Genomic DNA, 27,337 nt, shown 5'->3' with positions numbered 1-27,337 from the left:
AGGGGAGTGCCAGAAATTAGGAACTCGGTCAAAACCCAGAAAGCTCAACCACACCTCATGCACAAGTCGTTGGAAATTCGCAGGAAATGACATATACAAAACCGCCCAATCAAATATCTTGTATGCGACTTTCGCTCGTTCTATCGTAAACTTAGACAGTTTGAATGCCCCACAGCCTATTTTTCTGTTTTCGGGTGCACTGTTTCAATAAATTGCTGAAACCCTGACATTAACCTCAAATTTAGATCATTTTTTGTTGAACCTCATTATGCAGTGGCTCGTTTAGCATAACAGACACAATTATCTGGCTTATAGCGCCGCTATATGGTAAAGGTGGCTAAGGAGACGCACCCGGGTGGCGCCAAGAGCTCATAAACAAGGCCCTGACAGACAGACAGACGTGGTTGAAGCGGGCCCACGACATTCTGAATAGCAAAGTAATACCAGGTCATTCTTTGAAACATATTAATCTGTTTGTCACTGTGGGTGCCAACATTTCCACATACTGCCACAACAAAACACATTTTAAAAAGGAATATGCAGCATTCCAAAAACTCCAGAGAAATATGTTCTATGCACATCCGTTGAGACAGGAGCTGTGGTCCATAATAAAAATAGCTACGTAGGAATACTCGTCATTTCTGCGCTTAGGATTCTTTGGATGGAAGTAACTTGATTGGGTGTGAATGATGGTTTCTTGACAAAGACGTTACCAAGGAACAATTGCGGCTTTAATTTACTTATACTAGTCTGTCAGTTGGTAAGCTCTATGAGGGCGTCGACAACATTGCCTTGGTGCTCACGCAGCTTGAGTTCTGCAAGGTGGCGAGGGATTTCCATCTCTTGAACCTGAAATGCAATACAGTTATTAATTCAACAAGTAAATTTCAGTCTGTATTAATTACAAAAGTGGCGGACCATGCCTTTGCACTGGAACAGGATCACGTCATTCTTGTAATTATTGTGACTAGCAACATATCAAGGTGCCTCGGACAGTTAGAAAATCCTATAAAATGGTAAAAGAGCACTAAAAAGACGAAGGACACAAGGAAGACATGTAGATACACAGTGCTATGTATCTCTACATCTCTTTCTTCTGTGCTTTGTCCTTTTAACTCTGTTTTACCATTTCATTTACCAACTAGCCCAACTTATTCCTCTTTTTGAGCCCTGACTTTCTGCTTTTTCCTTTTTTGTTTTAGAAGCCACATAAAAACACACAACTTATATTGTAAAACCTAACTTAAATTTGAATCACCTACACTTCACCGGGGCATAAAACACTGCAGATACTGTTTTTCTTTGGTATTGAGCTTGATTGAAGGCTCGCTGATGCACACTGCTTCGTTTTCTTCTATGACCATGGTTTCGAGAATCTCTTGTGCATACTGGTTCTTGTGTTTTGCAATGACGGTGACGCTGCTGAACTCTGCACTGCATTCACAGTTGCGGCAATGGGCTGGTAGATGACCTGCTGTTGTGCCTTTTAGAGATGCTGCGTGTTCCCTTGTCCTGTCATTAATACATCTGCCGGTTTGGCCAATGTAACACTTACCACACTATAAGGGAATATGATATACAACCCCCTTTTCACATGGGGCATATCGTGCCTTCTGAGAGAGTTGCAGGTTTTCACGTGGTTGGTGTACTGGTGGCTGTGGTTGTTGTACTGTCACTTGTGCAGTGGACTGCGTAAATTACTGGTCGATCTTGCTCTTGAGGCAGAAAATATTGAAGAGAACCACACTCGCAAAGGCTCACAAATGCACAGTTGCCGTGTTGCCTACTCCATACCTCGCCATAACTGCCGGTTGTACTACACTGTACGATCGTAACCGCACGACCGCACAGCGTCCATTTGCAATCCACGGCCCCGTCACGTTCTTGCGCGTGCGCAGGCATTCGCCAAATCTTTGCCAAACTTTCTTTCAGAAGTTTTGGCATGTGCCGAACTTTGCCGAATCTCAACTTTGGCAGATTCGGTCCATCACTAAAGGAAAGTTGCACTCGACATCGAAGTTTCACTAACACAACAAATTAGACGAAATCAAGTCCCCAGGACAAAACAAAACTGAAAACAGCAAGTCTGCTTGCGACGACATTGGTGCTATGCAACGTACGCTCGGTTCAGTTAGCAGCCCGGTGAATGCAGTCAATTGGCCCAACCAAACGACTCCAGATTCTCCGAGATGCTCGGATGAAGACGGACGGCGCTGTGGTTATTAAAACGGCTCCGCAAAGGAGGCGCAACTTAGGCTAAAGTTGTTCGACGCATTGCTGTCTATCTACGAGGATCTTGGTGGAAATAATTTCTTAAATTCATTGCTATGGTAGGAACGTTCGCACCTGTATCTGGAACTGAACGTTTGACCCACATTGCTACTACACCGAGGAACCGAATTAGTGGAAATAAAACACAAACATTTATTGCTGTTAGGCCGACGTGCAAACAGCTCATTCTGCCAAGCAGAAATCTATTCTGTGAACTTCTTTCCATTCCATCTTGGGCTCCTCTCTCCCAGATATTGGGGCTGTGGCGCCGCATTTACTACGTTGCCTAACACAGTCCGGCGAGGTGCACTGGACAAACACGAATGCTTTAACTCGACTACTCACCGAGTCCTAGGATGCCCTGCGAGCTAACCAAATCGGAAACACTCCTGCAGCTTATCCTAGTCCAACTAGTCCACGCATTAACGCAGTTGCGGATCACAATTTGCCAACCGTGCCTGACGTTCTGCTCACTGTTCGTGCAAATTCAGCCGGACTTCAGTTGTCGGTTCGTTGAGTTTCCAGCTGGCGAGCCCGTCCGATCAGTTGGAAAAGCGAGCGGTGAAAATGAGCTGGCAGTAGGGAACTAGAGAACTTCTAAGATAAAGTTGCAAACGACGAGAATAAATGGATGGAAGTGGCTGTACAGTCAATATGAAAAGGGAACAGTACAACCGATCAACGGCTTAAAATGTGCTCCAGTGTTGCAAAAACTCTGGTATCGAGAGTGACTGGCTCAATCCTACTTCCTCAGCTGGGGAGTGCTCCTGCAGAAAGTTATTGCTTGGCAATCATGATTTTTTTTTTTCAAGGCATGGGTAACAAAGCATTTTCTTTTGTATTTCATAGAAAATATACTACTTTCAGTTGTATACATTGTAGTTACCCTTACTGGATGCTGCACAAAAATTTTGTTATGCCTTACGGCTGTTTCTGGCTGGATAGAGAAGACCTCTAGCCAGTTTTCATGAAAATAGAAATTTATTCCTAGAAAACTATGTTTTTCCTTCAAAAAAAAGGTGTATGTAAGGATCGACAAGGGCTCCGCGGGTGGGCCGCAAGCACCAGGGAGATTAGGCTGGGAAGAAAGCGTTGGTGTAAACACTTTCCCTGGTGGGCGACCTCGACAGACAAGCGTACTTTGCGATGCGAGGTTTGGAACGCGCGTTTTCTGCCGAGAGAGTCTGAGCGTACATTCCGGGCCCGGAAAATAAAGTTATAATACCACCACCACCAGAACGCAGTGGCTCTGGCCGGCGCGGTTTACACGGCGCGTTTACATCGGTTTAGTCTTTCTCGCCCAAGTGTGGGGGGGGGGTCACGGCATAACGGCAACGTCAGACCGCATATGGCGGAATGAATTACGGGATGGCTCACTTTGTCTGAGCTATCCACACTGGGGTCGGTTGTTCACTCTGCGAGAAATGGTTTTGCTTGCATCCGAACCAGCCCGACCTTTGACTGCGAGATGTACGCAGACCGTGGGTTCCCACCCGGGAGTATAAGCAATTGCCACGTGGCGAGAAAGTGAGCCGATTGGTTGGCAGCGGGAAACGCCTGTCTCATGACGCATCGAGGATTCGCCGGTCCACTAAAAGGGGACAAACCAACGAATGACTTTGATAGGAAACTCAACAAGTGAGTTTAGTTCGGGCTGAGGCTTGAGAGCTGTCACTCCGTAATCGAGTCAGCTTGTGGGATTCCGAGGAACTTTTGTCCCTGTAATCGGGGCGTAATCCCAGGAGCCAGCCAACTCCCGAGCTTGGATAGACTAACATCCGACCACCTCTTTCCCAACCCCGTGCAGGGAAAGTTATCATTCTGCAGTACTATTTCTCTCTGTATTTCTATTCACTACAAAGTATTAAATTGTTTATTGAAAGTAATTCCCAAGTTCAACCGAATTAGTCGTTGACGGCCAAGGGAAGCAACTTTGTCTAAACGCAAGACCCGCCCAGCTTCCCACAACGAAGTCCGTCACCCCATCCGGACCTGGCAACCCGGACGGCGCAAGGAGACCGAGCGAAAGAACCCGTACTGTGTATTAAAAGGTAACTGCAAAGAAAAAAAAGTTTCTTTTGTACAGCCTAATTGGAACAAACATGTCACAAAACAAATTTTCCGCGCAGCGGCCAAGAAGCTGACGCTTCAATTCAGGGTCCATATTGTGTGCAGTTCGCACAGAACACAGAAGCTACAAAAGGTTGCGGTATGCACACAAGATTAGGATGCCGCAAACTTTTTTCGAATCGAAGTTTCGATGATTGAATCAAGCGGTTTGAAAGGTTCGAAAGATTTCGATTTTTGGAATTGTCTACATCGTAAAATTCGACACAAGTCGAATTTTAGAAATTTTTAAGCTAAGAAATTCGACGCTTTTCGAACCGTCGAACTTATTACGCTAAAAAATTCAATCTTTTTCGAACTTTAGAACTTATTGCGCTGCAAAGTTCGATGCTTGTCGAACTTCCGAACTTGACTGACCAAAAAATTCAATGAATTTCGAACTTAGTTATCGAGAGAATTCAAAACGTTTCGAACTTTCGATTCCTGAAAAGTCAGAAGTTCGACGAACTTCGAACTTTTAGGGTAAAAGTTCGACGTTCGTCGAACTTCGAAAGATTAGCGGACGGTTTCATTTGAATTCAAGTAGTGTAGGAAATCGCGTACCGCCGCCGATTCGCCATTTCCCACGTGGTCCGTCAACAAACCGAGTCCAGCCTGGTTCTTTCACGGGAGCGGGATTCCGCTCCCCGTTTATTCGTACAATAAAACACAACCCTACAAAACACTCAATCTAAACTACAAATACAAGCTACATTACACAATTATTTACAAATGCACGTTCAGGCTAAAGCTAAACACAAAGAAGGCCTTAGGCCTCGCGTCCCGCGATATCCTAGATCCGGTCGCCACCCACTTGCCTGCCTGCGTCTCGGTCTCGTCCGGAGTTCTTAGAGGCCTCTCGCCCCCTGCCCCACCGAGTATATCTATCGATGGGCGAGGAGGTTTCTCCTCGCCTGCCACGGGGGCGCCTGCAGCGCCCTCCAGTGGCTAGGAGAGAAAGCGGCGCGTCGGGAGCCGAATTCGAGATCCCGATCGACCCCGCGGCAACACGACCATGTGATCGTGTCGCGGCCAAGATTGGCCGAATGGTTTGATGGGCGCCCTCGTGAATTCACGGTGCGCCATACTCCCCTCTCCTAAAAATCGAAGTACGCCGGAATTCAGACGTACGGCTAGGCTGCTGGGAACACCGTCGCTTGGTTTGGCCTGGAGACCCCCCACACGCACACACACACCGCTGGTCCCATGGGTCGTCCTCACTGAGGTCCATCAGTTCGCCCGAGACCTGGGGTGCGCGGCCACCACACACCTCGCAGTAGACTGTGTCGACTTGGGCTTGGCGGCGGCCTTTGGGGCAACGGGGTCCTTGAGCAGTGTGCCTAACCACCATGAGACTGGCCCCTCCACAGAGTGGTGCACCGGAGAGGGACTGTGGTTGCGACCCAGCTGCGACCGCACTCCCGGAACGATGCGGGGCTGGAAGTCCAGTGTCACTGAGAACTGCACCCCGGCGTCCTGTGTGGCGTCGCGGACGTCCAACGAGGCTCCCCGAGCTGTGGTTCCGGCCGGGGAATACGCTGCCCGAAGACGAGGAGTTCAGCCCAGGCTGGTGTTTGTCCAAACGGCGACTCCTCCTTTCATCCTCTCCCAGAGAGGACCATTTGGTGCACACCACGTTGCGTCTCGAAGCAGCAGCCGCAGGGCCGATGACGCACAAGCTGGGAAAAGTCCAAGGCGCGCGCCCAGCGAGGGAGCAGTACCCCAACACCAACAGCAACGCCGCACAAACAAAAAAAAAAAGAAAAACATTCCACAGCAAAAACAAGAAACAAAAACTAACACTGAGGGTTCCGAGACACCCCTCCCCCACCCACAAAGAAAAACAAAAACACAATGCCGGGAACGCCGATTTCGGATCGCTCCCCCTCTTCTTCCCTTTCCCGGGTTACGGAACGCCGATTTCGGATCGTCCCCCCTCTTCTTCCCTTTCCCGGGCCACGCACTCTACGAGGTTCCGATCCCATCGGGTTGCCTCCGGCTACGCGTGTTGTAGCTGTGCCGCGGTGGTCCCAGGAACTCCTGAGATCGTTGGCGCCCGCGAATGCCCCTTTGCGGCCGCTTGACCGGCTCATCCCCTTCCCTGGGGAAAAAGGGTTTCAGTTCGCCGATGTGAACTGTCCCGCGGACGAGATCAGAATTCTGGTCCCTCAGCGTGTATGTCAGTCGAGACTTCTTGGAATCGATGACAAAGGGGCCAACCCACTTGGGGGCCAACGCCGCCGAGAAGAACTTACTCGCATCGCTCTGCACGTGACTTCGCCGCAGAACGGTGTCGCCCACCTCGAACTGCGCATCGCGGTGCGCTTTGTCATAGGTGTTCTTCTGCTCCGCCCGCGCGCGAGCCCTGTTTCCGCGGGCGGCGTCCAGCGCCCGCGACAGTCGCTCTCTTGTGCGCGTCGCGAAATCCTCGTACGAGGGCACCGCTCTGGCCGCGCTCTGTCGCGGGCGAAGAACCGCATCGGTCGGCGTAGAGAGTTCTCTGCCGAAGTTCAAAAGCGCGGGCGTGAACCCAGTGCTGCGGTTGAGGTTGGACCGCAATGCAAACGAAATCGAATCCAAATGCAGATCCCAGTCCCGCTGCTTTCGAGCATACGCCCCGAGCAGCGGCTTGATGTCGCGGTTCCGCCGCTCGGTCACATTTGCTTGGGGATGGTAACACGAAGTCTTACAATGCTTAATCCCGAGGGCCTGGCAGGTTGCCGCGAAGACTTTCGAGCAAAATATCGAGGCGTTGTCACTCACCAGTCTCTCGGGGAACCCGTAGCGACACCAGACCTCGGACAGCCTGCTCAGGACTCCCTTGGCTGTCACCTTCCGCATTGGAAACATCTCGACGAACCCGGTGAAGTGGCAAGTTACTACCAACACATGTTGATAGCCTCCGCTTGACCGCGGCAGGGGTCCCATTAAGTCGCAGGCCGCGATCTCCCATGGCCGCGTACTCACGATGGGCTCGAGCAGGCCGGGTGGTCTGCCGCCCCTGGGCTTGCGCTCTTGGCACACTGCGCAGCTACGGACATAACGGCACAGCTGCCCCTTCATGCCCGGCCAGGTAGCGAAACGGCGCAGCTTATGCCACGACTTCGGTGCACTGCCATGACCGTCCGCATCGTGGTAGTGACGCAGCGCTGCCACCCTGAGATCGCGGGGAATCACGGTCTTGAACGACTCACTTGAATCGCTCTCTTCCGGGAAGTAGCGCAGCAGGACGCCGTCCCCATCGATCAGGTAAGACTCCAGCTCACCTGCTTCAATGTCTGACCCCTGGGCGGTGGCACTTGGCCCTCTCGGTGTTCCGGAGTGCCGGAGCGTCTTTTCGCCCGTCTGGTCAGGATCCATCTCTTGCCTGAGCCGGTCGAAGATAGCGCGACAAAACGAATCGCTCTGCTGTGCTTCGTACAGTTCCGTTCGGTTGAACGCCGGTCCCAGTGAGGTAATCGCCTCAGCCAGCTGCGCGACGCCGCCACAGTGGGGAGCGGAGCGCGAGGCGGGATTTCCCGTCTCCCGGGGGATGGCCCCGCCTCCGTAGTCTGCTGCCTCGCGCGGTGGGGGATCCACGGGTGCGCGGGAGAGCGCGTCGGCCACCACATTTGTGGTGCCCTTCCGGTACCGAATTCGGTACTCGTACTTCTGCAGTGTCAAGGCCCAGCGCGCCAGTCTTCCGGCGGGTTCCTTGATTCGGGAGAGCCACGCGAGGGCCATATGGTCCGTCTCGATCGTGAATTCCGTCCCCTCGACATAATGATCGAACTTCTTAAGAGCAAAAATGATGGCGAGGCATTCGCGCTCACTCACCGTGTAGTTCTTCTCCGCCGGGTTCAGCGCCCGGCTGGCAAATGCCACCGGGCGGATCTCTCCCTCTGTCTCCTGCAGGAGCACCGCGCCGAGTCCCTGGTCGCTGGCGTCCGTCTGGATCGTGAAGGGCCTATTCAGGTCTGGCAGTTTGAGGGATGCTGTACGCGCCAAGGCCTCGGTCAGCTGGAGGAACGCCTCCTCCTGCGGCGCCTCCCAGCTCCAGGGAGCAGCTTTCCTCAGCAACTGCGTGAGGGGTGCCTGCATGGCGGCGCAGTTCGGGATGTAGGCTCGGTAGTATCCTATCATGCCGAGAAAACGGCGCACTCCCCCGACATCGGTAGGGACTGGGAACTCCAAGATCGCCCGCAACTTGTCCGCGTCGGGGGAAACTTTTCCTCTCTCGATCCGGTATCCCAACAAGCTGATTTCAGAAGCTCCAATTTGGGCTTTAGTCGGGTTTAGTGTGAGGCCGGCGATTCGTAGTTTGCGCAACACGTCCTCGAGGTGACGAAGGTGGTCCTCGAAAGTTTCCGAGTACACAATGATGTCGTCCAGGTACGCGAGCGCGTGCTGCCACTTGGCATCTCCGAGCACCCCGTCGATCAACCGCTGAAATGTCATCGGTGCACCTGTTAATCCGAACGGCATCCGAGTGAACTCGAACAAGCCTCGGTGACACACGAATGCCGTTTTGCTTTCGTCGCCCGGGCTCATCTCCACTTGGAGGTAGCCTTTGCTTGCGTCGAGGGTAGTGAAATACTTCGCCTTCCCCAGATTCGAGATGATTTCTTCGATGCTCGGAAATGGATACGCATCTTTTACGGTCACCGCGTTCAAGCGCCGATAATCAACGCAGAGTCTCGATGTTCCGTTCTTCTTGGGCACCAAAACCACCGGGAATCCCCACGGTCCTGATGACCGGCGAATGATTCCCGACTTCAGGAGCTCATCGACTGCGGCATCTATCGCTTTTCGCTTCGCCAGGCTCACAGGACGCGGATTGGACTTCCAAGGGCGTGCGTCCCCAGTTTCAATGCGATGTTGCACCTGCTTAGTGCAGCCCGGCTGTTCGGTGAACATTTCGTCAAAGTTTTGCAGCAAAGCCGCCAACCTCTCTCGCTCTGGTCCGGACAGTCCATCGGCATTGGTCAACGGGTGGCCCATTTCGTCGCAGTGCACGGCGGAGCTCGGAGTTGGGTGACTCATGGGCATGGCGTCGTCGCGGTCGGTTCTTTCCTGTTCTGTCGCTTTTCCCAGCGCTGCCGCCATGGCCCCCATGGAGCGCTCTCGGAAACTTGAAAGGGGTGCATATGCCCCCTCTCGGTACCCGCCACTTGCCACGTCAATGATGATGCCAGTGTGGGCCAGGAAATCCCGTCCCAGAATGATGGGCACTGTCAGCCCGGCCAAATGGACGAACCGCTGTCTCTGCGCGCGTTGATTCCAACGTACCACGAGACGCACTGCTCCCCTCGAAGTCGTCGACCCACAAGCCAACTGGAAAGTGGTCTCCCCATGCCTCACCCGAACGGACTTCTGTTGGAGATGCCTGAGGACCTCGTCCCCAATTAGCGACGCACTAGCCCCGCTATCCAGAAGAGCTGCGAACTCCTTTCCCGCCACCGTCAGGGAAATAAATGGGGCCGCGGTGCTTGTCGCTGCTCCGACTCGATACGCCGTCGGCACGCACACGGTCGAAGGGGTGTCGGGGACCCGCTCGTTGGTCTGTTTCGCCGCCGATAACTTTATCGGCGGCCTCCTCCGTTTCCCGGAATCTCCCTTGTGCAGTCGCGCCTATAGTGCCCGATTTCGTGGCACCGAAAGCAGCGGCCTCGCCAACCTGGGATAGGATTCTCCCCAGTGGGACGTCCGATGCGCTCACCCCTTTGTGGCAGCGGGTCGGCGGCAGCCTGCTCCTGGGCTGCGGCGATCCGTGGTGCGCCGGTCGGACGGAATTCCGTCGCGTGGACGGCCGCGCTCCCTCCTCGGCGCGATCCTGGCTCCAAGGCGTCATCCGTGAGCTCCCAGGGATTCCCGCTCGGCTCCCCGCTGGCCTCCGCCATTGCGGCCTCCCCCCGTCGATACCCACGTGGCACCGGCCCCTGCCACGCGCATCGGGGTTCGAGCGTGTCGATTGGTGCTGGGGGAAGGTGGTACCTGCGCTCCGCCAGTATGTCGGCCTGAACCCTGCGCGCCTCCTGTGCTAGCTCACTCAGACTTCCGAATGGGCGCCCACGCAGATACCGCGAGAAGGTGGGATGCGCCTGCCTCACCACCCGCTCGACCTGCTCCTGGTTCGTAGCATTCGGATCGGCGATCTGCAGGAGTTCCTGCATTGCCCGCAAGTACTCTCCGAAGGGCTCAGCGGGAGCCTGCGTTCTTTCCTCCAGTTCCCTGCGCATTCTTGGCAGGTAGTCTGCCGGCAAGAATTCTTGTCGGAAGAGGGCCGTGAACTCGTCGAGTGTTCCGGCTGACTCGCCCACAAGGCGATGCCACCTGGCTGCTGGGCCTACAAGAGCCACCGGCAGAACTCTGCCTAGCGTCTCCTTCTCTGTCAGGCCGGTAGCCTTCCGATATCGCTGGATTTCCAGCAAGAAGTCGGTCGCGCTCAGAGCTCGATCGCTGTGTCCGCTGTACTCCGGCACCGGAATGCGGATGAGGGTTCTTGGCGGCGGCGTTTGCCTCTGCATGCTCTGTAAGGCCTGAGCGAACGCCGCAACCAACGCCGTGGATTCACGGGACATCTCCGTGCTTTGCGGCATAGACACGACCGGCGCTACCGTCGGCGTGTCCGGACTCGGCGCTGCGGTCATCGCCGCGCCGTTCCGCTCCGCCAGCCCCGTCGATGTAGCGACGTCGGCCAAAAACATTAAATCCGTGAGGGCGAAATTACCCGTGGCCATCTCGAACAGTTGTTTGGACGTACCCTTCACACTTTCGCAGTGCCGCGGTATAAACTCGCCAACCAGGGGGACCGCCCCGCGTGAACTTCCACGCAGTGTCGTCGACGGACGTTGCGACCGTAATTACGGCTCGCCTGCCCCAACGTTGATGCGCCATTTGTAGGAAATCGCGTACCGCCGCCGATTCGCCATTTCCCACGTGGTCCGTCAACAAACCGAGTCCAGCCTGGTTCTTTCACGGGAGCGGGATTCCGCTCCCCGTTTATTCGTACAATAAAACACAACCCTACAAAACACTCAATCTAAACTACAAATACAAGCTACATTACACAATTATTTACAAATGCACGTTCAGGCTAAAGCTAAACACAAAGAAGGCCTTAGGCCTCGCGTCCCGCGATATCCTAGATCCGGTCGCCACCCACTTGCCTGCCTGCGTCTCGGTCTCGTCCGGAGTTCTTAGAGGCCTCTCGCCCCCTGCCCCACCGAGTATATCTATCGATGGGCGAGGAGGTTTCTCCTCGCCTGCCACGGGGGCGCCTGCAGCGCCCTCCAGTGGCTAGGAGAGAAAGCGGCGCGTCGGGAGCCGAATTCGAGATCCCGATCGACCCCGCGGCAACACGACCATGTGATCGTGTCGCGGCCAAGATTGGCCGAATGGTTTGATGGGCGCCCTCGTGAATTCACGGTGCGCCATAGTAGTGAGGTACATTCGTAATTTTTTTTTTCTCGCACATTTACACGCGGTGCTGTGTTCCTTACGAAAGGCAATGCCGTTTGTTTCAATGCTCTGGCATGCTTATTTAGTTTAAAGAAATAAATTCCCGAAGGGGCGAGGAAGGACGACGGGTTTTTGACGATTATCGTTTGTGCCAGATTTGAAGCTCACTGTAGCCGAAGTGATTTGTGGTAAAGATGTTATACCTTCTTAAGAATGATCTATGTATAGTCTAGGTAAGTGCCGTCTTGAGATGTGATTATTGTTATTCAACGTAAGTTTCGAAGAAATGTCCAAACATGTATCTACATGCAATTATGCCCTAAACTTGATATTTATCTTTGTCTAAGTTGTTTGAGGTATCGCATTTAAATTAACACCACAGACAGTACATATCATTGCCATCTGCAGAATACAAAATAATGTATTTATTGTTTTTTCACGCTAAGGAATAAATTAGCTCATGGCAGAAGATTTCTAATAGTGTTCAAGTTCAGCACGTCATTAGGTAAAAGAAAACATTTTTTTTTTCGCTTCACGTTCCTGGGACGTGTTTCTTTTAGCCTGTACACATTTTGGTAAAAGAAACTTGTTTCGAAGTTCTGAACCTCTGAATATGCAAGAATAGAACACTTCCGGCGAATTCTTGAGTTTTTTTTTTTTCTCCAACTTTTTATCCCCAAATTTCTTCTTTTTTTTTTTTTTTTTTACTATTGGCAGAGGTATTTAGGTCGAAAAGACATAGCTTTGAACTTCCGAACCACTAAGCATATGACAAGTAGTGCCTTCTGACAACGAGTTTCTAACAATGACCATCTATGCAATCTTTTATGCGGTGAAGAGCGACAGTAGCTATACATATGCATAAATAATTTCAGATTAAAATAAGCTCGACCGCGCCCTTTTTCCCCGTATTGTTTTCTTTAACAGTCCGAAATATCTGAAAGGGGAAAAAAGGAACTGAAGCCCCCCCCGCTACCCTCTTACCCCCCGTTTTTCCTCTTACGATGCCACTTGTATGGTAGAACGCTCCTCAACCTCAAGTTGTGTCTCGGCTTTTTGCGAGGCGATTCCTCCGTCCCAGAAAATAAACCTCCAGGACAATTACAAACTTAACTTACTATATGCCAGCGTCACTCGGGCGGCGTTCGATCGAATTACTACCAGCGTGCAAGGGGTGGCGAAGTAGTTTGCCAGGTCGCTTCAAGGTTTTTCTGAGCCTCAACCTCCTGCTCGTCCCTGGCCGTTTCGAACTGGATGTGTCTCGTAAAACAGTGTGTTCGTGTGAACACTACTGCGTGATGCAGGTTAAAGACCACCCCCCCCCCCCCGGACTGGCGGTCAGAATTGCTGATCCATGGTCACACGTCACTCTGCACTGGCAAATATTCCAGCACATATGGGTCACTCGTCGTCTCATTTAATTGCCTGACCAACTTCGCAGAATCTAGATATCACACCCTAACTTTTCTAAACTTGATTTTGTGAAAGCCAGTGAGTCGTGAAAACGTTATTTGAAACAAACTGTGGAGGAACTTGAAAACCGGATTTCGAACTTTGAAAACTTGGACTAGAAGGGAATTCAAAATCTTCAAAGTTTTTTTTTCTAATTTAGCATTAAGAGAGAATCGAAACCTTTGAACTTTTCTAACTTTAAGCAGAAAGAAATTCGAAATCTTCGAATTGTTTGAACTTCATGTCTATAAAAATTTGAAGCATTCAAAGTTTTCGAATTTTATTTCCAAAGAATTTCTAAATCTTCGAATTTATTGAACCTGAAGTAAAAAAAAACATGCAAAATATTAGAATCCGAAATTTTAGAAACCGTGAAAGCTTCAAACTTTTCGAATTCTAAACTCCACTGTGATCGAAAGTTGCAAATTTTTCGAATTCGAACCTGGGTCGGTACGAAAATATCGGATTTTTCGAAATCAAACCGCAGTTCGCTTCGCAAACATCGAAACCTTTCGAAATCGAACTAGGGGTGGTTCGCGACATCCCTACACAAGATGCACCGTGGGTCGAGACTGCTGCGTACGTCATTCAACTCCTTTTTGTGATTGAATCTCTTACTCTCTCTTCATTCCTCACTCATCTCCAATAAGCATCCATCCTTGTCAGATAATAAACTGATATGAAAGAGTGCTGCAAGATCTCAAAAAGACATAGTAACCATTTATGACGAAACACAAAAACCTGGAAATATGCATTGAGTTCTTCATTATTAAAATGCGCAATAATGTTGTCCCCCCCCCCCCCACCCCCCCCAAAAGAAGATTGTTTACGTCAAACAGTATGTATCGAAAGCATGATACAAATGCTATGTTAATCTTGGTGGCATGAGCTACTGCGCAATCACAAAGCATGCGGCGAATCTGTGACCAGTTGTTTGTTGGAGTGATTAGGTACTTTTAGCCCTCATACTCCGTTTCAACTTGAGATGAACTGCAATAAGTACTAAGAGCCACCGCAGGCAATCCATAGGGAAGGTGCCACCTGACTTTGTGGTTTGGAAGAGCAACGTGCAGAGCGTATGGCGTGTAGAGTGCTGCATTGGCTAACATGGCTTACAGCGTTGGTTGCAATACATCTAAGATGAAACAGAGTATAGGAGGTGCAGTTAATGTCTAATGTAATGCTGAGGAGAATAGAGTTTAGAAAAAATGGGTTCGGGTGACCGAGCAGCTAGCTAGACCAACTCAGGCACGGGAGGCAGCTACCAGTCTTGGATTAAACCCGAGAATCGTGCCGATGTGTTCCTGCCTAGAAGACTTTCACTTTTTATAAAACTCGGCTTAAATACAGTAGGCATCTGTAGGAGATGACATGATCACTGTGAGAGGAGTGTGCTGCGTTCAGAAGTATTCTTCCCCCCCCCACCCCCCCCCCACACATGTTCGAAGGCTTTAATTTACATAAGCCGCCTGGCTTGCCATGGCCAGTTCGGTCACCCAAGAACTCGTGGCACGGGCATCAGGCTAGAGCTCCTTGTCATTGTCTGGCTCACCCGTGGAGCCTGTGGTGTAGTCCGGCTACACATCTGCTTCCCCCTACAAAATTCAAGCTACCCGGAGTCTTTCTCTTGTGCATTGACCGTCAGGGCCCCGCTGAGTAGTCGGCCAGCTCCGCTTTCGACCGGTCACGAGAGCTGCCGTCTTCCGTTGTTGGCTGCCTCGTGCGCTCGTCAACCTCTGTTCGACCCTCGGGCTGTTGCGTGTGGCTGTCCCGTTCTTGCGATTGCGGCACTTCTGTAGTGTATCGCTTTTGCAGCCTACCCCAGTGCCACCGTTGTTGCCCATCTGGCGTATTCAGTGTGGTCATTCGCCTCCCTTGCGTAGGTACCACCGTCCGTTCCCGGCAGCCCTCTGGGACTGAGCTGATAATGATGTGACAAGGCGTACGTTTCCGGAGCAAGTAGCAAGGATTTGTTGGATGGGGACGATAAAAGGGTCACGCCATCCTCTGGCTATTTGTCACCTGGAAAGTAGCCTCTTTGTTTTGTCCTCGGTTGAAATCCCAGCAGCATCTCTGCCGGCGACTTGTTGGTCTTGATTGAAGTAGATCAGCAACAAAATAATAAAAATTTGAAATGCAATTTGGCAGTGTGTCTTGCTTGTTTTACTTCAGACCTTCTTTAAGGGCATGAACTGCCCGCTCCGCTAGCCCATTTGATTGTGGGTGATACGGTGCTGTTGACATAGGACACACATGGCTTTGTTCTAGAAACCGAGCCATCGCCATACTTGAAAACTGGGGGCGATTGTCTGATAAGAGGGTTTCAGGCAGGCCGAGACGAGCGAAGATTGTCCTGAGGGCATCAATGGTAGTACACGCTGTTGCCGTCTACATTGGTACAGCCCAAATCCACTCTCTCCAAATCAACCAGGACAAAAACCATGTCTCCGTCGATAGGGCAGGCGACGCCAGCGTTTCTTAGACTCCGGCCACCTTGACGGGATCTGCGCCACGGCAATTGGCTAACACTGCACATACTCCGGGCAGTCCTTTACAAGTATCTCAATGTCTTGATCTAAACTGGGTACCACAAAACTGTCTGGGACAGACTCTTCATTGCTGTGATCCCGGGATGGGTATCGATAGTGTTACTCCTTCAGTATGAATGCTTTTGCAGCCTCTGGTAAAACCATGCGATGACCCCAGTAGATGAGTTCGTGGCTCACTGTAAGCTCGTTTCCGCAGGCGAAGTACGTCAAAAAAGGCTGCTGATCCGTAGCCAAATGCAGTGGCCAACCACATTGGATCTGTTCTTTCACCTGCCAAGGGACGTTGTCTTGGGTGGTCAGGGCTGCCAACTGCTCGGCTAATAGGATCCGGTTGTCTAAGTCCCGAGTGTACAGCACGTATGCTATGAGCTCTGCACTGCTGTTATCCTCGTCTTGCGATGGCAAACAACTAAGTGCATCGGCATTAGCATTCTGCTGTACATTCCGATAGTGGATGTCACACTGGTACGCTGAGTGAAGTAGCGCCCACCTTTAGATTCTGGCCGCCGCCATTTGGTGAATTGGCCGCTTCGGATGAAACAACGCCGTTAGTGGCTCGTGGTCCGTTACCAGGGTGAAGCAGTTGCCGAAGAGATATACTCGAAATTTCTAAACTCCAAAGACCAAGGCCGGGGCCTCCTTTTCCAGTTCCGCCGATGTCAGGATCCTTGAACGCAACGATATCGGGAGATTTCTTCCACTGATGCAATGCGAGAGCACCGCCCTGAGGTCATGGGGTGAAGCGTCGCATTCCAGCCGCGGCTGCTTCGGAGAGTCGTAGTGGAGAAGAAAATCCGCCTCGTTCATGGCGTGACTGGTCTCTTGGACGACCCTTTCCTGGCCTTCACCCCACTGCTAATGCGCTCCTTTTGTCAACAACCGGTATAGCAGAGCCAAGGTCATTGTCAGGTTGGGTAAAAACTTGGCATAATACAAGACCAACCCCAGGGAGGATTTCAGCTCGTTCACCGACGTCGGTCTCGGCGCTGCCGTCACTGTTTCGATGTTGTTTCGTTGAGGGCGCAGACCCATGGCATCTATCTTGTGTACCAAAAACGACACTTGTTTCCCTCTGAACCTGCATTTTGCTTGGTTTGACTCGAGGCCATTGTCTCGTAGCCATTAAAACACCCGCCGGAGCATCGACGTATCGTTTTTTGATGCACGGCTCCGCAAAGACATCATCAATTTTCGGCAGTGGATAGTGCTCCAGGTGTGCAGCAGACTGTACAGGTAGCTCGAAATCGCCACACAGTCTTATCTCACTCTTCTTCTTTGCCACTGGCCTCACTAGTGTGGCCCACACCAAAATGTGATTCGAAGAGAACGGTGGGGTTCTGCAGAACTCAACCGTTCTGTACCTCCCCGTACAGAACGGTTGAGTTCTGCAGATACCTTTTCACATAACGCGTATGGCACTGGGTGCGCCTCACAGATGCCGAGGAGGAGAGCTTCTTTCTTGTATATCTTCACGGGTGGGCCGTCACAGCAGCCCCTTTTTTCAGATGCCCAAAAACTCTTCTAGCAAATCGTGCACATAGGCATCTTTGCATAGCACGTTAATGTGGGGGGACATTCCCACTTCCAGCAGAGACACACTTGTGTAGTTCAATGCTTGGATCATGCCACAGCCACAAGGTGAGGGTCCTCTGCAATCTACGACAACCAACACGCTCCTCACTACCGTTTGGTTGTGTTCAACGCTCGTGGGAATTCTACCGAGCACCGGCAGAGGCCCCAGGAAGCAAGACAAGCGAACGGGAGTCTTCTCCAATGCAGGCCATCACTTCTAGCGTCTCTTGAAAATGTTCTCGAGAATCATGCTCACCGGCGATCCAATGTTCACAAACATGCGCAGCTTCCGACCTTCCCGCGGCAGGTCCTGGCATACTTGTGAAATGCGGAGTTGTGGTGCTGGCACTCGTCTGCCGCATGGTGGGTGTCGCATCTCCGACACAACTCGCGAGGATAGACTACGCCAGTACCTTGCCTAGCAAATCGACGATTTTTGTGCCGACTTTAGATGGAATGAACACCACCACCTCTGTGTATGGAATCTCTTTTCCTCGTTGCTCGTTGCGTTCTTGCCGGCTGTCTCTGATGAAATTGCGAGTTCTTCCGTTTCTTCCAGGCTCATTTCGTAAGTGCGAGTAAGAAACGACATGCCTGGTCATCCCGGATGCTACGGATGATTCGGTCCCGCAACATGCAATTTAAGGTCTCGCCAAAATTGCAATTTTTGGCAAGACTCCGCAGATCAACTACAAATTCTTTTCCTTCCTCTTGTTTTCGCATAAAAAACGCGTAGCTGGCAGCCATTTCTTTAACTTGGGGATCATAGCATTCTTCAAAGTAACTCGCAACTTTTTCGTAGATCAGGCTGTTGACAGGCATCAACTCGCAGCGCCCTTGCAGCATGCGAACGATGTTGTTGCTGAGCGACGATATCGGGAGGGCGCGGCACTTCCCCGGATTCGTAACACCATGGCCTTCAAATAAGCCTTCGGGCATATCCGGTACATGCTCCAGGTGCTCGTTGTTTCATCAAACTCAGGTGGGTATGACGCCATCTCTGCTCGCTTCCCAATTTAATGTGGTTCCGTCGTGAAAAAATCCACATCAGTCATTGCCACTGAAGCACCGTACAAGACTGGTAAGAACCCGAAGGTCTTATTCTACATAAACCACCCGGTTTGCCATGGGTGGTTTGGTCACCCGAGAGCTCGCAGCCTGCGCATGGGGCCAGAGCTCCACGTCGTCGTCCAGCTCTATCGTGGAGCCGTGGCATAGTCCTTCATAACCCCCCCCCCCCCCCCCCCCCCCAAGATCCTGATTATTAGCAGTTATGTACGGTCGGGGACAAAAATCCCCAGGACGCGCGAGCTGCGACTGAAACGCATTGCTGTGCTATCTGCCGGTGGGTTGTCTGGTTTCGAGATCACACAAAAGTGCATGCGCATCCTACTCTGCCTGCAAACATGTGTGTTTTCCCGTTCTTCTGCGGCGCGGCGCCTAACTCGGAATCGGGCGCGTGTTACCGCCTCGGAGATAGCGCTTGCGGCTGACGAGCGTCTGCTACACATTCCGAAACTGGAGATACCGCCTGCGGCATTGCGCCAAATTTTGCCGTGTCAGCGCAGCTTGCTTTCTAACCAGTTGAGCTTATTGCTCAGTTGAGCTGCCGTGACTCCTTGCTTTATAGGTGCCATGTCGGTAAGCCCTATCCCCGAGGCGGTAACACACGCCCGATTCCGAGTTAGGCGACGCGCCGCGGAAGAGCGGGAAAACACAGATGTTTGCAGGCAGAGTAGGACGCGCATGCACTTTTGTGTGATCTCGAAACCAGGCAACCCACCGGCAGATGGCAGAGCAATGCGTTTCAGTCGCAGCTCGAGCGTCCTGGGGACTCTTGTCCCCGACTGTACCTCTGTGCCAGAATACACCACACCTTTTTGCATGAGATCAAAGAAAAAGGATCCTTGTCTGAGTCTACGAGGAGCACCAGAGGAGAGCCATGTTTAGCATGTGCAAAGGTCAGTTGATTTTTTCTGGCCTAAAAGAGGTCTGACCCAGCTGTCCAAGTACCCCATGTATATGAGATAACATTGCTCTAAGATTAGTCAGGGTGGCTGCAGATCTGAAATTGTCTCCTCTCCATCGGAGCCTGACGATAGTCTTTAAACGGTCCCTAACGTAGCAGCTCAAAATAGCAAGCTTTGGAGAGCGCTCTACTTTGCAGTGTTCTTCACGTAAGTGGACGCCCACAGATTATGTAAATATGACATATGCAAGTGGTAAACAGAAGTGAAAGAGGTGGCTGGAATTCACTAAAAAAGAGCAAAAATTAGATGAATGCAACTGGTCAAAGCCAGGCTCTATTCAATTGTGTTGCAATATGTAAATTTAAATAATAAAATTATAAAATGTCTTTCAACCACCACTGAGTCTGACACACCCCAATTTTCAAGAAAATTTCAATGCACTGTAGATGTCACAAGAAATTAGTCCCAGCATGCACTGTGAGAGTAAAAAGAATGACAAGCGGTCAAAAAAGCTTTTTTGAAAGAGCAACACGTGCTTCATCCAAAGGTGTGGATGAAAACTGCCTGTCACAGTTATCCCAAATAATAGTCATTGTCACATATTCACAATTTTCTTCAACTTGTTAGAAATTAAGCACCATAGATGGTGTCAGAGGCAAGTACATTTCATTAGACTAATGGTTCTAATGACAATGTTTGAGGGCTGCCAGAGATTGGAACAAACTCGATACATTAGGTGCTCAAACTAACTGTGCCACTATAAAACATACATTGTTGAAGGTAAGTGATAAAATATACAAGCAACGGGCGAGCTGGTGACAATTCCTTTTTGAAAAACTTCGAGACTGAGCAAAAAAGAGAAAGGGGATTCTGCGGGGGGGTGTCCCCTTTTTTCTGTTTTCCTCACTCTCGAAGTCTTTTAAGATACTTTCTTAAAGCATTCTAATTAATTCAAAGGGCTGATTCATAGCCTCTTCCCTGTATCTTGTTCCAAGACACATCACCACCTTTCCTTGATGTGTTTCAATGCACACTCCATAGTTCTAAACCGAGAACAGTGACACCACTTGCATGAGGAAGGTGCAGTCACAACTTACTGTTGAAATCGCCCTTGAATTTGTGTGGACGGCGACAAGTCATGAGCACTGATTGGGTTGACGTGTGGTTCTAACCCTTTGGGCACGTTCAACCTGCATGACCTGGTAACAGAAGTAGCATTTCTCTCGGCCCTCGGTTCAAATGGAAACTGACATTACGGGCTGAGTGGCATCTGAGGTGGCTGCATATACACAATCCTGCATGGGTGTGACATGTGTCATGTTTATGCCTTCTGCGAGTAAGACAATCTCTCACTTGACGCCTTCGTTCTCAGAAGACCAACGGCCATGTCTAAGGCTTAGACGAGGGTTACAATATGAAGACACACTTTAGAAGGGTGAGGCTTACCAACCAATGGCACAACGGCACCAGAATTCTGACTTTGGTAGTATGAAGACCTGTCCGCTGCCCTTTGTTTGCACTCTGTTTTTTTCGGTTATTGCTACTACCTATACCCATGTAAATAAACTAGACTTTCAGTCTGCTTATTTGTGTCCCACCTTCGCTTCGGGCAACGAGACCATGGCAAATGGGGAATGGATGTCAGCCTGAGCCTCGGGCCTTCGGACGGGCGACAGGAAACCCCACCTCGAACAACACTTACGATCAATTCGACGTCTTCTTTCTTTATGACCACCTTTGCCAGTTCTTTTTGCCGGGCTGCCTTTTCTGCTGTTTCTTTTGAATGCCTGTCTCCGATAAGGGACATCGCCTGAAAAGCACACACCAAAGTTCATTAGTGATTGCTAGGTTACGTATAGATTGCACCCTTCTAGGCTGAGAAGCAGTATCAACTAACGCTCAAACGGTACACTGTCTAACCTTCAAGCGTTGAACCTTTATTTAAATGAGCACAATATTTTCGTTAGTGGTCCAATCTTTATTTTTTTCTCAGTCATATTTGTTGGAAGGTGCGGAAAGCTTGGCTTCCAAAACTTAACAGGGATTTTACTAAGAGCAATGACAATAATGCTAACTTTCATGTGCTTAAAAACAACCGGCAGGCCATAACTTTGGTGCACAAATAAAAGCCAAATGATCACTGTAAGGGAGCCCCAAGTCTTGCCCCAGAGTATGTGAGTTTCATTCAGCTCCCCAGGTGGTGTGAATGCCAGTTTCTAAATTTCATCTCTCTCCACACGAGCTCGTGAAAAAACAACAAGAAACACCAATTTCTAGTCAGTCATTTCCTGCTGTCGCAACATTCAGTTGAGTGCCGTGTTTCACAGCTAAGCTCTGGCCCTGGGGGAACCTAGAGCTCCAAAGCACACTGTTTAGTGCTCGACGAATCTACAAACATTCACGTCAAGCTACAAATCGTCAGATCGTGGTTCCGGTTAAAGGCCGACGGGTAGTCAGAAAGGAGGAAATTCCCCTTCAATTCCTCCTTTCCATTTGTGAAAGAGGCAGACCCAGGGCCGTAACCAGGGGGGGGGGGGGGGGGGGGGGTTAGGGAATTCCGACCCCCCCCCCCCCCCCCCCCCCCCCCCCCGAAATTTTTTTCTGGGTACGGCCCTGGTCGGTGCACTTGCAGCCAGCCGATTTTAATCTCCACCTCTGCGCACGCGCAGTGGTCCCGGTCGGCTACCGGATACCAAACCGGGACCGGTTCTTCGGTTTGCTATAACTCTCCATTATATGCCACCGATGCACATGATTCATAGGCGAAATAAGACAAAATGGCCGCCGTTGTCCCCGAAACCCCCCCCCCCCCCGAAATTTTTTTCTGGGTACGGCCCTGGGCAGACCCTTGCCCTTTCTGCAGGGAGCAGCTCAGAGACCCGCTCCTGTGAAAAGAGGGGGAGGGAAGTGTGCGAGAGGGAATGGAGAGAAGGAAACTGGGAACCTGTTTGTTCCAGGCAGAAGACAATTAATTCTGTAAGTCGGCCTTAACTGAAAATACCTGTGGTGGTAACATAAAAATCTCTTCCTCGACAATGCTGAAAAGGGTTAATGTTCCGCTGCAGAAATTTGTTGCAGCTTCGACCGAGGATGCACCCACTATGGTCGTCAAGGATGCAGGCCTTTTCCCGAGAGGTCTGCAAAGAAGGCTTAGGGGAGTGCCGTCTACGACATCTGCCTCAAGATAAATGTTGCTTTTCTGCGTGGTTTCGTTCGCTCCAGGAAGTCAGAGCGATTCGGACACAGATGAAGATGCATCTATTGCCGTTTCGTATACAGCTGCGCAGTCACACAGGCTTCTTGAACTCCGGCAAGTGCACTTCCCAAGTTGGAATGACTGACTGTTGTACGCATGCTGCAGCTGTTTGAAATTATGTGTGTGGTCAATAACGAGACCTGCACAGCCAGACCACAGCAATGAGGCAAGCCGTTAAAAATATGGAAGTAGGACGTGAACATGACTACCACTAGCTTGTTAATAGGTACTCTGAACGGGTTGAATGACAAAGTCAACCATTAGTACACACTACGACACTGTAAGGTGTTGGATCCAAAAAGGATAATCTGAGCCTAATTGCAGTTGAATATAAATAACTTTTTATGCCTGAAAATCTTTTTCTTTCCTTTTTTCGTTGTTAGGCAGTTATACATGATATATTTCAAACCCAAGCACAGGAAAAGGGTTTCATATTACTTCTGCTAGAAATGTAATGAACTCTGATTTTTATTTAAATGTTCAATTATTTAACTTTCAGATTCAGGTACATTCTAATGTCTACATAGTGATCATTTTCTAGAGTTCCTCGGAAAGTAATTATGCTCGATGTATGGTAAGTTCTACATCGTTTTAGTAAAAATATATAAAAAAAACCTAGCATATAGCCACTAGTGGCAATTTCTTTTAAACAATGCATACAAGTCAGTGCACAATGTTAACTACAATTCTCTGCCTCATTTTATCTCTGGCGTCTTTTTACACTTTTACATGCCTTCTAATGTAAGCATCGGAAAACAATGTTGGTGGGTGGGCTTGGTTCTCATTGTTTTAATTGGGTTACTTCATATTCTGGTTTATTTTGTCAGCAGCCAGGGGGAAACTAGAGATTTATTAAGGCGGCAATTAAGAATATTAGCACTACTAATTCATGCGAAATGACGAGGAAATGGTCATTTACCCTGGCGTTGGCGCAGTCAGTTCATGCTTCTTGGCTATTCGTCTAAAACCATCTCTCAGAAAATTAGTAAAACTTTATAGCCGACACCTTCCTTTGTGTCTAAGAGGCTGTTTGGGCAGTTAACCACACAGAAATACCAGGTTCCCTGTCCCTTATCTTTCAGCATCCCGTTTCCTTCGCATCCGTTTTCTAAAGCCAGTGGCTGACGTGACAAGCCGTGATGGACTCTTGCATCATCTGCTCCAAACAAGTATGGGCACGTCTTGCAAGGGGGAGGAGCGGCACTGCGTAAGTGTGGCAAAACTTCAGCCGAACAGCCCAATACTCCATTTGCCCCTACCACAACAGGGTGGCAGAAGCTGCACACTGGTTGGGCTAGTCGCACGTCTATCGTTCACCACAACGTTAACCTTTTCCCATATCCATGGCAAGGAGGGGTTAGGTGATAAAAGGTAGTCAGTTGAATGGTCCAGCAAACATGTGGCTCCCACAGTCCTGTCAGCTCTGGAGTGAACATAGTATAGTACATAAATACATCCCAGTGTAGCCGTCATCTCATCGGTTATCTGAGCCATGCAGTGGGCTCGGGACTTGTGATGTTTGCCTCCATTGGATGCCCACAACGTGACATTAGGGGAGCGGAAACGAATCCCAGCTCTTCGCTCATTTTATGTTCATATGACGTATCCATGAAGCGACCAGATTGAACAAAGAGCGTCTGCCTCTGGGCTAAAACTCTCACTGAAGCTGTGTTAACAAGTTTTGCATTGTTCGAACTTAAAAGCATTAGAGCCAACGTTTCATTAAGCAAGATCTGTGCAGGAGTTATTTGTACAGCTTGGCATCGGCAAGGAGAGTCGTCATGAAGCTGACATGGAAGGGCCATATCGAACGTTGCAAAGGGGGGGGGGAGGAAAAGCAAAAAGGAAGTGAAGTCGTTCTCTGCCTACCATAAAGTTCTGAGAAATGACCACCCCTGAGAGATCACCCACCCGGTTTTTCTGGCTAAACATTTGTAACATAAAAATTCTGAAACATTGCCCACCCCCCCATTCTTGGACGTCACGCCATGTCCGACGGGAATCGCATTTGCCGCGCGATCTGCTGTACCGGTACGTCTGATAAGCCAGTTCATAACGGGTTCCCACATTTTTGTCCGCTATCTGCATGCACGATATCGGCTCCCGTAACACGCGAGTTGTTCCTGTGTGTATAATGCATCATGAAATGTGAATCTGCTGCGTCCGCGATATCCGTTCCCGTGACATGAGAGTTTCTAGCGGGGTCCCGCGTTTTTGTCCACGACCTGTGCGCGTGATATCGATTCCCGTAATGCGCGAGTTGGTCCTGAGTATATATTGCGTCGCAAAATATGATTCGGCTGCGTTCGCAATCTGCGGTATTTGTTCCCGTAACATATGAGTTTGTAGCAGATTCCCGCGTTTTTGCCTGCAAACTGTGCATGCAATATCGGTTCCCGCGACAGGCAAGTTTGTAGCGAATTCCCGCATGTTTATAGCACCATAAAACTTGAATCTGCAGCGTCTGCAACCTGCGGTATCCTTTACCGTGACACAGGAGTTTGTAGCGAATTCCTGTGTGTTTATCGCACCGTGAACTGCGGTATCAGTTCCTGCATCACTTGTTTGTAGCCGGTGTCAGGCTGTTTATCCTTACGTTTTTGTAAAGTTTTGCTGTGGGATCTCTAAAGATAGCCCACCCCATATTTTGGCCATTTAACTCTTCATTATGGGTTTGCATTCTTTTGGAACTTTACAATAAGTATGGGGATGCTGGACATTGCCAATTGGAAGTGATCTTTGTTCCTGTCTAACCCCATTTGACAACAAAACTGACTTGAGCCAGGGGCCACATAAAATTGCCTCGCGGGCCGCAGGCGGCCCCCGAGCCTAGGGCCGCCAACCCCTGATGTAGAGGAAAAGGTCGTTATCCAAGGAGAGGCACCTTCGTCTTCCTGTGTATTGGCAGTGTTGGAGTGGGTGTTACAAAGGAGGGAGAAAAAGTGTAAACTCTAAAACACCTCCACATTAGCAGTAGTTGAATGTTCTTGTGTTTTTCTGGCCCGCTAAGTGGACGCCTCAGCCCACACAGGAAGGAAAACTACTACATTGCTTCTTGTCACTTTCTCATTAACCTGCATAAGCATTCTTAGCACAAACTCTCTAGACAAAGGTTAAATAGTGGATAGATTACTCGTAATAACTAGAAGTCCATCCAGCCCCTTTTCTCGGATACGTCATTGTCTGATTTTTCTGCAACAGCATCCATCAATTTCGGGTTATACAGATTACGGTTTTCAGCAGCCCACCAGCCAGATCTGCATAGAGCATCGGCAAACGCCGAGTTACCCTCACAAAAAGCGAGGGCATCGGTCTACACAGCGGCATGCTCACAGTCACTAGACTACGAAGGACGATTCAAGCGATTAGAAAGCAAGTTTCTACGTACACACATGATGTCTTGGGAGCGAATTTCTTTGTCCTCGGCATAATCCGTGACTTTCTCCAGGTCAGCGGCGCCGCTATCATGCTTGGCGACCTTTTTCAGCGGCTTCTGCTCCTCGTCTCCCGCGGCGTCCTCGATGTCGTCCGACATTTTTCTATTTGGACAGGTCCTATATTTACGCACAAGAGTGGCACGATAAATACACTTGGTCAAGTTAGACCCACTAAACTCGCAAAACTTCGAGAAGAGATCCCTGACAAGCGCGTGCTTCTTCGCCGTACTCCACACGCTGGCTGCGCTTCAGAAGGCCGCCATGTTGTATTTTCTTTTGAAACAACCTTTGTGGACCCTAGCGGCATAAAAGTGAACAACGTAAATAAAATAATGTCTTGTTAAAATACTTTGTCTTAAAACCAAACAAACTAGATATAGTTTAAAGAGAATATTAGGCTGTGTATATTATACAGCACAAACTAGTGGTAAACGCAGCCGACAAAAACTGGTTGGTGCGCCGTGACTCAAACGAACTCGATGCACCCTAGGATATGGTGGGCTAGAGGGAGGATGCAGCATGTGAGACGCTGTGCTGTCTATTTTTTGTCCCTTCTACGTTTTGATGCTTTTTCTCAAACCCAGTCTCCAATTCAAAATAGAAGACTGATGCTGCCGCCATCTTAGTTGTAGAAAAGGTACTTACCTCAATCCGAAACTAGCGCTTTTCTGTTCGGAGCATAACTCTATGGTTCAGAGCACAGTTTATCATATACAGTTTGCCCACTGTAGAATAAGCCTGTGGTAATCGCAAACCACGTGATCGAGGGCCCTGTGAGAATAAAAGTACATTGTAGAACTAAACTCATTACATATTACTCACACAATATTAATTATATTGATAACCTAATAATTTAAAAAGAGCGAAAGTTCCTTAAACAATTATTTAAACTCGTAAAAGCGCCCTCTCAACACGGATGGGGTAACTAACCACATTTTATGCTTCGTTTTTATTGTTTTGCTTTTCAAGATGGCGGCCCCCATGGCATTTTGTGTACCCGGTTCTCGCGTCCGCTTGCGTTGCGCTTTCGCTTTATTGTGACGTGCGCACCACTGGACGACAATCACAGGTAATTTATTCACACAAGAGTTATTTCAAGCAGGCAAATGTTTATTTTCGCTCTACATAGTGCAATTTATAAAACGTTACAAACAGCACATGCAATGATGCGGGTATTATCTGCAATGCTGACGGGTATTATCGAACATACACGGTAGTACAAACAGTTTGAATGTTAGCCTTCAAGCTATGTGCATAAACAATGATAAACCCAAGATCAACAAG

General features: G+C 49.8%; 1 protein-coding gene across 2 annotated transcripts; it reads right to left on the bottom strand.

The window, feature by feature from the left end:
• Positions 1-708: 708 nt before the first annotated feature.
• On the bottom strand, positions 709-26,331 carry LOC121836061 (huntingtin-interacting protein K-like). Of its 2 annotated transcripts, XM_042290717.1 has the most exons (4): positions 26,260-26,317; positions 26,005-26,170; positions 21,063-21,170; positions 709-849 (listed from the first exon to the last, which is right to left on the bottom strand). In XM_042290717.1, exons 2-4 carry the CDS (start codon positions 26,149-26,151, stop codon positions 754-756), a joined length of 351 nt encoding a protein of 116 aa, XP_042146651.1. In that variant the 5' UTR covers positions 26,152-26,170; positions 26,260-26,317; the 3' UTR covers positions 709-753. The 2 variants fall into 2 exon arrangements, with proteins under 2 accessions (XP_042146651.1, XP_042146648.1); XM_042290714.1 differs by having other exon boundaries at positions 710-849; positions 26,005-26,331.
• Positions 26,332-27,337: the final 1,006 nt, after the last annotated feature.

The sequence above is a fragment of the Ixodes scapularis genome, unplaced genomic scaffold (genome assembly GCF_016920785.2).
Source record: "Ixodes scapularis isolate PalLabHiFi unplaced genomic scaffold, ASM1692078v2 PGA_scaffold0__279_contigs__length_252992795, whole genome shotgun sequence".
Taxonomy (NCBI): Eukaryota; Metazoa; Arthropoda; class Arachnida; order Ixodida; family Ixodidae; genus Ixodes; species Ixodes scapularis.
The sequence above is the reverse complement of the archived record's forward strand: the minus strand, read 5'-3'. Positions and strand labels throughout refer to the sequence as shown.